Genomic DNA, 11,596 nt, shown 5'->3' on the forward strand with positions numbered 1-11,596 from the left:
AAGCAAAAACACCTGTACACATAATAAAATACATCCTAAACACAAAGTAAGGGTTTAATATTCTCTATAGCACAATACTGACTTTTATTATATTTCTCCCTTGTATGCAGCTCTTCCATTCAGAAACTGGAGACCATCTTTTCATTTCATACCTTCCTCTTTTCCCAGCTTAGAGATACTTTCCAAAAGGCTTAATTTGTACAAGCAGTTATGAAATTAAATTTTCATTTACACATACGTGTTTAAAAAGCGCTCAAAATTCCAGCTTACACATATGACTTCTGAAAATAAAACTTTTTGAACATAATCTTTTTCTTTTGCAAAAATATTCTACATAGCATGTTATCAGTCTTTTGTTTGGGAAATCATCCGTGAACAGTAAGTTAAAAAAAAGGTTGATAACTGTATCAATGTCTCTAATGTTAAGATAACTGGGTGCCACCTAGTGTTTGATTTCTGCAACTACTAACTCTACAAATTCAAAATTGCTATTAAAACCCAGGTTCTAAAAACTTCACTTTGGAAATGCCTTTTTTGTTGGCAGGCTTACAGTGGCAAAATAAGATCATAAAAAAAAACTATATGATTTCAAAGTTAGTATAAAAATAGCCAAATGCTACTTAAATATGAAAAACAGAACAATCATTTTTTACTTCAAATGAAGATTTCTGCTTCCCTTAAGTTGTACCAAAATCTTAAGGGAACTAGGTAACTGGAATATATAAAAATTCATTGTACAGTCAACAGGTAAGTCAAAACTAGGGCTTAATTATAATTTATAACAGTGTATAGCAAGTGGTTTATTCAAAACATCCATTTACTTATTACTGGAAGTGGTCAAAGTGGGAAAGGCAGTAATGCATTTTTTTCCTTTTTAGAAAGAGCAGACTTCCATTATATCAAAAGAACAAAGTGGCCTTAACATTTCACTTAAGAGAATTCAGCATTACCAGTTTTTAAAGAAATACCTTAGAAACAAAATCACTCTGCTTTAGCAAATTGTGCTGCTAATGAAACTTTTATTTTAATGAGTCACAGTTAAACATTCAAACTGTTGAACAATCTTCAGAGAAAACTGGAATGTGCAAGGCTGAGTTCGCTTTAGATCTGGAAGAAAAAAAATCAGGTCAACCAAAAGAATTTTTATACTCCAACAGTCTACCTCATGTAAGGGGCACATGCACCCTCTTCTTTAGACTATCTGGGAAACAAATTCAGTTTGCTGAGGAAATTCTGTACACTAGGATTTTCTCAATTCTGGTCTGCTGCCAGTGAATCTTTACAAATTCCTTCAGAATGCTATACGTTATGCAGAATATTATCTGTAAAGATTAGTGTCTCTGTCCTTTCATGCTAGTGACTAGAAATTTATCTCGGGGGTGGGAGCAGACACAAGGAGTGTTACTTCCTTAAGAAAGGGCCAAGTGTGATACCAAATTCTCCTACCAGTCAACCTGGTTATAGAGGTGAAGGCAAGAACACACAGAAACCATTTGGAGAAACACCTTGGGGAAGAAGCAGTGTTCTCAGGTGATAAAGCAACACTTATAAAACATACAAGCCAACTCAAATTACTTTAATAACTACTTTATTATCCCAGTTAATAACTGTCTTTATTATCCCAGTTCTGAGGAAGCACTGGCACAAATTTAAAAATATTTTTCTTAGAAAAGCTTTACCCTATCTAGATGTTCACCCTATCACCTCTGCGAATGTGACTTCAGACTCAGGCATGTTCTCTGACTAGGTTCTTAAGTTACTAACAGTTTAGTCACAGGAATCCTCTGACTCAGGGGTCTCCAAACGGAGGTAACATTAAAAATAGAATGATGGATTTATTTCTTAACCCTTATTAATTTTCTATTTTAGGGTATGCTTTAAAATGCAGTACTGTAGGTTTTGTGCTCAAATTTTCCTTAAGTCATGGTGTATTCTAAATGGTTTGGAGATACATCAAAATATGTAAGATGGACTGACAGATGAATAAAAGTATAGACAGAAATGTGATACACCAAGTATAGAAATATGTTAATTGTAAAATCTTGGTGGTAGGTATCACTAACTCAGTCTTCCTCAAGACCAGTCTTTGCTTTTTTGGGGCAGGGGGGCTGTGCCACAAAGCTTGTGGGATCTTAGTTCCCTGACCAGGGATCAAACTCAGGCTGTCAGCAGTGAAAGCACAGAGTCCTAACCACTGGCAATCCAGGGAGTCCCTTTAACAGGGCTTTTAATGTTATGTTGTAATTCCAACGCTTCATACCAAACTGGTTCAAACAAGATTATTCTTTTAATATACTAGTTTCAATTAAGAGAAGGCATGTTTGTACAAAACAGGGAATATAGCCACTTATATTAATAATAACTATAAACACACTATAACCTTTCAAAATTGTGAATCCGTATATTGTACATTTGTAACATATAATATTGTACATCAACTATATCGCAATTAATAAAAGAAAAGGCCTGTTTCTTGGATAAAATCTTATTTCTCACAATTGTCTGCTAAATTTCTTAACAGCTCTCTCTCTAGATACTCTAGCAAATACTGATCTTTTCAGGAAGAAATACTGAAAAAGATCATAAAATTCTCATAAGCACAAACAATTTGACTAGCACAAACTAAAGTTGAGAAAACACAAGGTGCATCAACTTACATCATCAATGTCTTCATCATCATCTCCGATGTCATCAAACTGGATTTCATCATCATCTCCAGGACCAAATGTATCAGTTTCATTGATTTTAGCTTAAGAAACAATAACAAATATAGTCATATAATATAGCCAAGATGTTAACAAAAATGAATTAAAGTGCCCACTGAAAGCAGTAGTTGGGTATCAAACGTTGAACTATAGAAGTCAAACTTTTAATCTGTTTCATTATCAAAAATATCCTCGTAATGTCTACCTAACAACCCTAGTATATAGAACACTATTTTACACATCTCTAAGTCAAGATGGAAATAGTTTTCTTTTGTTCACAAATGTATTTTTAGTGAGGCTGGCTCCAATTAAACAAACTCTAAACTATTACAACTTCTAGCTACACTTCAAAAAAGGTAGCACATGTTAACAACCCAGAAATTATCAAACACGTCAATCAGAAAAATTTGGTTATATCATGCTTATCCCTTAATAACAGAAATGAACCAGGAATTCCTAGTCCTATTCCCAGATATATTAGTATTTCCTAGATTGGAAATGTGAAGTAAATAATTACAGCAGGATTTTCACACCGAAGTAAAATTACAGTTTTCTTGGTAATATGCAACAACCAAAATAGTCCAGGGGCTCATAAAGGATAAATCCTCACCAAAACTATAGTTATTAGAGACACAGTCTCAATTACTTTCTTCTTAAGATGTCTAGTAATATGAACTGAAGGTAGGCATACTTGGACTGAGTCACATAAGACAAAACTAAATATGCAAAATCAAAAAACTTCTATCAAAATTCCTTCATTTAAACCATCAAGGATTAACAGCATATTAATAGGTTAATAACTCAGACATTACCATGTTCTGGAAGCTCGCCATATGCTTTCAGGCTTCTAGCCTCATCTGCATTGTATTTTAAGATTACATCAGCTTTATTATCCTTAAAAAGAGACACATAATGTTTAAAAATAATTATGCCAAAATACTATCCATTAAAATACTATCCATTAATTTCATAAATTAGTTTCAAACTTTTCTTAAATTTTAAAGTTTTCTCCTACCCTCTGAAAAACATTCTTGGGTTTAAGTCAGTCTGAAGAATCCTGCATATGTAAGTGAATAATGATCAACAAGCTTAGGGAAGACATTTATATAGATTTTACCTCAAAAGAAGCAGAACTGTGCAGACCCAATTTTTAAGATTATTTAGTTACCCTTTGATTAGAAGTCTTTTGAAAAATAAAAATTCACTGGGACCATAATTTAGGTGATTGAACACTAATTCAAAAATTGAGACTGGGATAATGACCTAAGGGAATTATACTTTTCCATAATCAGTGGTTCTTAGGGTACAAATCCATCAGAATCTCTTATGGAGCTTTAATGTCTATGCTCAGTCATTTCTGACTCTTTGTGATCCCATGGACTGCAGCCCACCAGGCTCCCCTGTCCATGGAATTCTCTAGACAAGAATACTGGAGTCGGTTGCCATTTCCTCCTCCAGGGGATCTTCCCAATCCAGGGATCGAACCCATGTCTTGGCAAGCAGATTCTTTACCACTAACGCTACCTGGGTGGAGCTTTTATATCTCCTGATAAATTAGGAGTTATGGAATGAAGACCATGACAGTGTATTTGTAAAATATATGGCTATTTCTGATGCAAGTGTCCCACTGAAAATGAATGCTTCATAACATTCACACTTCCCCATCTGAAAAGAATCTGACTTAAGGAAGAAAAACGGGTTCGAAGCTGATTGTTTCAACTTCAAAAAAATTTTTGGACCTGAAAGCAGGTCCAAAGAAAGGCAGGAAAGTGATCACAGTGACCCAAGAATGGTATGATTCAGGACCAGCACTTCTCAAAAAGCATTATGTACAGAAGCCCAAGGGGATTCTGGTTAAAACACACATTCTGATTGAGGCGCCCTGGGGTGGGGTCCAAGAATCTGCATTTCTAACAAGTAACTGAAAGCTAGTGATGCTACTGGCCCCTGTACTACCCTCTCAGTGGCAGGGGCATAAAAGAAGGATCATGGGAAATTAAGAATCAGAACATTTATTGTGGCTGTCATTTTAAGAGTATCAATATGAATGCTACCCAGGTGGCACTAGTGGTAAAGGACCCACCTGCCAATGCAGGAGACTTAAGATACTCGGGTTTGATCCCTGGGGGAGGGCATGGCAACCCACTCCAGTATTCCTGCCTGGAGAAGCTCATGGACAAAGGATCCTGGTGGGTTACGGTCCCTGGGGTCACAGTCAGACACAACTGAAGCAACTCAGCACGCTAGCGTGCATGCATGCATGAATGTTACATCTTTCAGAACCTTGACTTCCGTATCCGTCAAACAGGGAATTAATTCTACTTCTGAGGTTCTCTTTAAGATCAAAAGAAAAAAATGGACATTAAAATAATATCAGTTTAGAGCTCGCTATCTCAATGTCAGCACTGTTTATGTTTTCGGCCACATAATTCTTTGCTGTAGGGACCAATCTGTGTGTTTTAGGATGTTCAGCATCACCCTTGGTTTCTATCAATTAGATGCCAGCAGCACTGCCCTTTACCCCCATGTGTACAAACCAGTCATGTCTCCAGACACTGCCAAATGTCTCCTGGAGGAAAGTCACCCACAGTGGAGAACCATTGATTTAAAGTAGTAATTTTAATTCTTTATTCTGGAACATACATTTAAAAAATCAGAGTATGATCAGAGTTATAAAAATAGAGACACTATCACTCAAAATGTAAACATATACACAGTGCTGAGTTCCAATAGGTGGAAACCAAATAGATTTCACAGACTCACAATGGGTAGAGTCTCCAGGTAGAGATCTCTGAAGGGTAACTACCATTTTCTTCCCTAAGTTCCCATCTAAATTTAGAGCACAAGAGTTGGATATGACTGAGTGACTGAACACACACACTTTTATCATGATTTGTCTTGTAACTGATTGTGTGCCTCTTATTATCTCCACTGTCAGGCCATAAGCATTTTGTGAGATGGCAGCCTGACTCACTCAGTTGTATCCCCTAGAGTAATGATTTTCGTATTTTTATTTCAATATGTATAAATTAAAAAAAACTGGGGCAGGCAGGCACTCCAACATAAAATTACATTTTTATTGTTATCCTGCCAACTGAGAACACTTAACAAAACTACAGTATAGTATCCTTCATTCCAAAAAGGGAACTTCTAAATATCCAAAAGAGAAAAAGGAGTATTTAGCTTCATGAAAAATTCACACTGATTCTTCTATAGTGAAAATGCAGACTCCATAGACTGGCACTGGCGAACCATGATCCCTGGGGTACCCAGCACAATGCCCATGACAGAACTGGCCCTTAAGAAATGTTTATTGACACAATACTGAGCAGCCTACTGGCCTGGGAACTGATCAAATTTGGCTATGACTTATGTTCTAAACATCAGTTGCTCACCAAATTCAAGCAAGTAAACAATGAAAATTTTAATAATATTTTTACCTGGTAGTCCCGTAGACCAACCAATATAATGTCTGAGGTATTTATCCAGACCTATAAAAGCCAGAGCAGGTTACATTTAAAATAAAAATATTCAACCAAGAGCAATGTTGAGTCAGTCTTCCCATAACACATACATATTATTCACTCAATTGTGGGAAGAGCATCTACATTTAGAATTAGGGGAAAAAAACTACAATAAGCAGCTGAGCCATTTTAAAGTTTCTATCATTTGGGATATTAGAAAAATAACAATTTAACTACTTGACAATTTAATAATTTCAGAGGACCAACGATTAGTTTAGCAATTAAGGGATTTCTAATACTGAACCACTCCAAGTGGTTAGTTACCCATTACATATGAGAATAGTTAAAATTAGAAATGTGGTTTTACCTTCCCCCCATGTACTCAAATACACACAGGAAACAAATTCCCTTTAGTTTGGTAACAGAAACATTAATGACCCAATTATTTTTTTAATCATAAAGTCCAGATTAGAGGGACTTCTATTCTAACCAACCTCATGAATAAATAAATCTGCCTGATCAGCTACACTGATGGGAAATTAATCATTTCTTTCCAAGGCTGCTCATTCTTTCAATTCAGGAAATTTAACATTAATACAACATTTATTTACCATTAATTCATATTCAAATTTCTTAACACTGCTTACAACTATTTCCCCCAACCCCAAGTCAGAACCCAAATAAGGACCACTTACTGCACATAACCAATGAGTCTCTTTAATCTTCTTTACATTGAAATAGCCCTTCCAGCATTTTTTTTTCTTTCATGACAGTAACATTGCATGTATTGGATTGGCCAAAAACCTGGTTCGTGTTTTTCCTTAAGTTGTTATAGCCAACCCAATATTTACAGTCAGATGATTTGTTTTACAATGTGTCCCTCAATTTGGACTTAATTATTTTCTCACGATTAGATTCAGGTTAACCACCTTGGGCAGGAATACAACATAAATGATGCTGAAAAAAGGTCCCTGACCCATAAAAACCTTACTGCCATTTCTCCCCCTTTAACCATAATTTTATATTAAAGTAAAACAAGTCTCCACAGCTACCTTCTTTCTCAGTTTCCCTCTGATGTGGCACAATCTCTTAACACCATCGAAGCACATTGCTTCCAATCGTCCGTTTCCCAACATTTTGATCACTTGGGCATACTCTGGATGAGGGAAAAGAAAAGAGTATAGGACATTGCTCAATTTCTGATAAAGGCAACTTAAAAGTCCACATAGGTTCATTAGAACATATAGGTGTGTTGGTTAGGAGTAAGTATTTGCAGTAAAGTAAGTACAAGGGCGTGATATACACCAACCTAGTATACAGCAGGGCCAACATCAAAGCTGTGGAATGCCATGTCCATGACAAGCTGTCTCTATTAGAAATATTTTAATTACCTTACTTACTCACTGTGAGTTCAGTAGACTGACCACTGTCTTCATCACTGTATGCTCTACTTCTGGAAATCAAAGTGGCTTGTACCAAAATATACACTAAAATGTTCCTCATCAATCGCTCACTTTGGATCCTCACCCAGTTATGGATCTCCTTTCCCTCAGAGGAAGGTTAGCCTTTAGAGACTGGTCACAACACAATTTTTGGTACACTAGCAAATAAAAGCAGCTTGAATGTTATTAATGTCTTTGTTAAATTAGTGATTATTTTGGTTTTTGTAAAGCTGGAAAGATGTTCCCAGGCAAATGCCAAACTTTTTTTTTTTTAATTTAATTTTTTTTAAATTTTAAAATCTTTAATTCTTACATGCGTTCCCAAACATGAACCCCCCTCCCACCTCCCTCCCCATCAAAATCTTTCCAAAATGGTACCAAGGAAGCCATCCTGTTTTGTTGCCATTCGAAAAACTGAGATTATACACTGGCTTGCACAAGGGCCATCTCTTGTGGCCCAGAAGATCGGAGGTAGGGGATGGGGTCACTCCAAAACTTTTTTCTCTTACTCAAGTTGTGTTTAAGAAGAGGCTATCCACCAGTGTGTAAATATAATGAAACCTAACTTTCAAAGGTTCACCTGTGGGATTGCAAAGTGGCAGTGTTACTCAGACTGCAGTGAATCTAGCACCCATTTACCACCTCAATATTGCTGGTCAGTTAAAAGGTAGCCTCTCTTCCAAAGAGGGAGGGGGAAACATGAAAAAGAACTAATGGTAGTCAAAATAAAGTCAATTGCTAAAGGAGGTAAAAATGAGCAAGGGTAAGAAATAAAAAGGTCTTTCAGCCAGATACTGTGTTTTATTTTCAGTGGCTTATATATATTCATGGTATGAACAAATTCATCAAGTTCTGTAAAAGAGACAATTAGAACAAGTTATTTGTTAAAAACTGCTGGAAATTACTGAGATAAATAGAAAAATTTAAATATGATTATATACTGGACAGATAATATATTCACGTTAAAATACCTGAGTGTGAGTTGGTGATGGACAGGGAAGCTTGGCATGCTGCAGTCCATCGGGTCACAAAGAGTCGGACACAACTGAGCGACTGAACTGAACTGATAACCTTAGTTATCTGAGAGAATAGACTTGTTCTTAGGAGACACATGATGAAGCATTCATAGTAAGGGAAAAGTACCATAGTACCATGATGTCTTCAGTCAACTTCCAAATGGTTCAAGACGGATGGAGACAGTCAGACACACAGACACAGACACACACACGTGCACATGTGAAGTGTTCAAGGGAATTCACAGTACTTAAACTACAACTTTTCTGAAAGTTTGAAATTACTCAAAATAAAAACATGGGAAACTAGTTTTATTACTTAAAAATCTTAATCAGTTTGAAAAGGTCAAGTCAATGGTTCAGTTTCATTTCACTGTACTTTATAAATTATTGATAAATGCCAATACAACTGGAGAAGTAAGGGAAAGGCTTTGGATTCATTCCTCTAATAACCACGGTCTATTGAACACAGTATGTAGCACCATTCACTATCAAAAAAAAAAGCCAACCAAGTCATGGGATTGTCAACAATATAGCTTTTGAAGTTCAGTTCGCTCTGTTCAATTGCATTTGCCTGGGAACATCTTTCCAGCTTTACAGAGGGAACTGTTCAATTCATTCTTAGTTCTGAGTGTGTTCACATAAAATAGTGAAACATATGTATTTACAGAAATGCCATCAACCCTCAACAAAGGCTGAGTATACACGAAATAACTACAAAGAAATGCTCTGGAGAAGTGTAGGGGATGAGAAAGTGAGAAGAGCAAAAAGGAACATCGCATTTTTTTGCTCCAGATTATGAACAGTATCTTCTAATGTTTAGAAATTGAATATCTTCATTTACAAAAGAGAACTATTACTGAAAGAAACCTAGCTTATTAAATGCTTACCTTGCCCATCTTCTTTGAACACCAGCTCTCTCTTTTCAGATTCATTCTCATTTTTGCCTCTGCGTCTGTTTTTACCTCCTTTACCTAATGGTTTTTAAAGAAAAAGACATTATCTGCAAAACAGTAGAAAAAGAACTTAGCTTATAAAACGTTCATGACTAATTTTATAAAATAAGGTCTCTCTGTACCTGCTCTCCCAAATGAAAGATCTGTGTGCAAAAAGATAACGGCCAGAGGTGGGCCTGGCAGAGTTCTCACTACTGTAATGGAACACACTGATTTTTGTAGTAGAGGGAGAGAAACAATTGTGGCAACTCTTGAGAGTTTACATTGGATCTGTAGAATACATCAAGCCAGTAAAAAAGCAAGGTCCTAACTGCCTGAACTTGGAAACAACCAAGATGTCCTTCTGTAGATAAATGGATAAACTGTGATATTTCCATATAATGAGTACTATTTAGTAATAAAAAGAAGTAAGCTATCAAGCCCCCTTTACCACGGAAAGGGAAGAGTCTCAATAATACCCAGCAACTGTCCATAAAGATTCCCATGCGGGAGTACTGATGGCCACTTAAAGCAGGTATCACCCTATGAAAGTTAACAACTGCCGCTAAGGCCTGTGGCGCCCATGTGGCGCCCATGTGGGAAGCCCAGGCCGCACGGAGGTCTACCCACAGGTCCCCGTAGCGCCGGGGTCTGTCTGGCGCGAATTATGAGCAGAAGCACACGTTCTCCCGCAGGAGGCCCTTCAAAAATGGCGTCGGCTCCACCCCAGTGTGACCAAACTGGAAGCCTGAAGTAACTTCCCAGCTCCTCCCCCGAGACCAGAATCGCGTCCGGATAGCCTAGCTGTGTGAAGGCAGGCCGGAGAGGAAAGTTACTGCGGCCTAGGGCATCTGGAGGCCGCGGACAGAGCAAGGGAGACCGGGCAGAGGGGAGTCGGGGTCCTGACGTTCAGGCGGCATTACCTTTATTCTTAGGCATGGCGGTGACGACGCACTTGAGGCGTCTCCGACTTCTCTCCGGGTGGTGGCGGCGACTCCTCCGAAGGGAGACGCGTGAGATAGGGTGACACGAACCGGCTGCGAGAGACCGGGTCGCGTCTGCGGGAGTCTAGCGACGGACGTCTTCCGAGATCCGCCTTCACCGACGTTCGGCCGCAGCAAATGGCGTCGCGCCTGCTTGCGTCCGTTATCCCCACCTCCCAACGTCAGCAGGCCACGCCCCTCCTACCTATGGCGCATGCGTAGCCGGCTGACTCCTATTGTTAGATAGGCAGACGCGCTCTCAGACCGTTAACGGCCGTTGGTGGAGCCCCGCGGGGGGGCGGGGGCGGGGCACGTGAGCCTGGGAGCAGGGGCGGGGCCACGAGCCCGGGGGCGGGGCCACGAGCCCGGGGGCGGGGCCGTGAGCCTGGGAGCAGGCGGAACCTTGGAGGCAGTGGGCGGTGCCGAGGCGCCGCGGTACAGGCGTACTCAGGTAGCGCCCCCTGCTGCCTGGCGCCAGACTTCTACTCAGTTCAGTTCAGTCGCTCAGTCATGTCTTACTCTCGGACCCCATGGACTGCAGCATGCCAGGCCTCCCTGTCCGTCACCAACTCCCAGACTTCTACTGCTTTGTGGCAAACTGGCGTCTTCAGGTTTGAGCTGCGGGTTCATTAATCTCACAGTTCAGTTTTATTACTTGTCCCAAAGAGTAATATTTACATGACACTTGTTATTTATAAGTGTCCCCTGCTAAGTCACTTCAGTCGTGTCCGACTCTCTGCAACCCCATAGATGGCAGCCCACCAGGCTTCCCCATCCCTGGGATTCTCAAGACAAGAACACTGGAGTGGGTTGCCATTTCCTTCTCCAATGCATGAAAGTGAAAAGTGAAAGTGAAGTCGCTCAGTCGTGTCCGACCCTTAGCGACCCCATGGACTGCAGCCCATCAGGCTTCCCATCCATGGGACTTTCCAGGCAAGAGCACTGGAGTGGGATGCCATTGCCTTCTCCTTAAGTGTCCCCTACCTCACGGTAAACCTAATTTGGTGGAGACCAAATCAGTTGCATACTATTACCAGCGTTTAGCAGAATGTCT

General features: G+C 39.2%; 1 protein-coding gene across 1 annotated transcript; it reads right to left on the minus strand.

Annotated features, from left to right (window-relative positions):
- Nucleotides 1-999: 999 nt before the first annotated feature.
- EIF1AX (eukaryotic translation initiation factor 1A X-linked) lies at nucleotides 1,000-11,512 on the minus strand. Its single transcript, XM_070291425.1, has 7 exons — nucleotides 10,483-11,512; nucleotides 9,515-9,598; nucleotides 7,222-7,325; nucleotides 6,146-6,196; nucleotides 3,518-3,599; nucleotides 2,658-2,749; nucleotides 1,000-1,107 (listed from the first exon to the last, which is right to left on the minus strand). The coding sequence occupies exons 1-7, from the start codon at nucleotides 10,496-10,498 to the stop codon at nucleotides 1,102-1,104; spliced, it is 435 nt and encodes a 144-aa protein (XP_070147526.1). The 5' UTR covers nucleotides 10,499-11,512; the 3' UTR covers nucleotides 1,000-1,101.
- Nucleotides 11,513-11,596: the final 84 nt, after the last annotated feature.

This window comes from Ovis canadensis, chromosome X (assembly GCF_042477335.2).
Source record: "Ovis canadensis isolate MfBH-ARS-UI-01 breed Bighorn chromosome X, ARS-UI_OviCan_v2, whole genome shotgun sequence".
Lineage (NCBI taxonomy): Eukaryota > Metazoa > Chordata > Mammalia > Artiodactyla > Bovidae > Ovis > Ovis canadensis.

What these genes read in the sequence shown, in the direction of transcription:
- EIF1AX (XM_070291425.1), bottom strand. An exon ending in GAGGGAAACTGAGAAAGAAG is followed by an intron (nt 6,197 to 7,221) that starts GTAGCTGTGGAG and finishes TGGCTTTTATAG; the next exon opens with GTCTGGATAAATACCTCAGA. An exon ending in TTGGTCTACGGGACTACCAG is followed by an intron (nt 3,600 to 6,145) that starts GTAAAAATATTA and finishes TCTCTTTTTAAG; the next exon opens with GATAATAAAGCTGATGTAAT.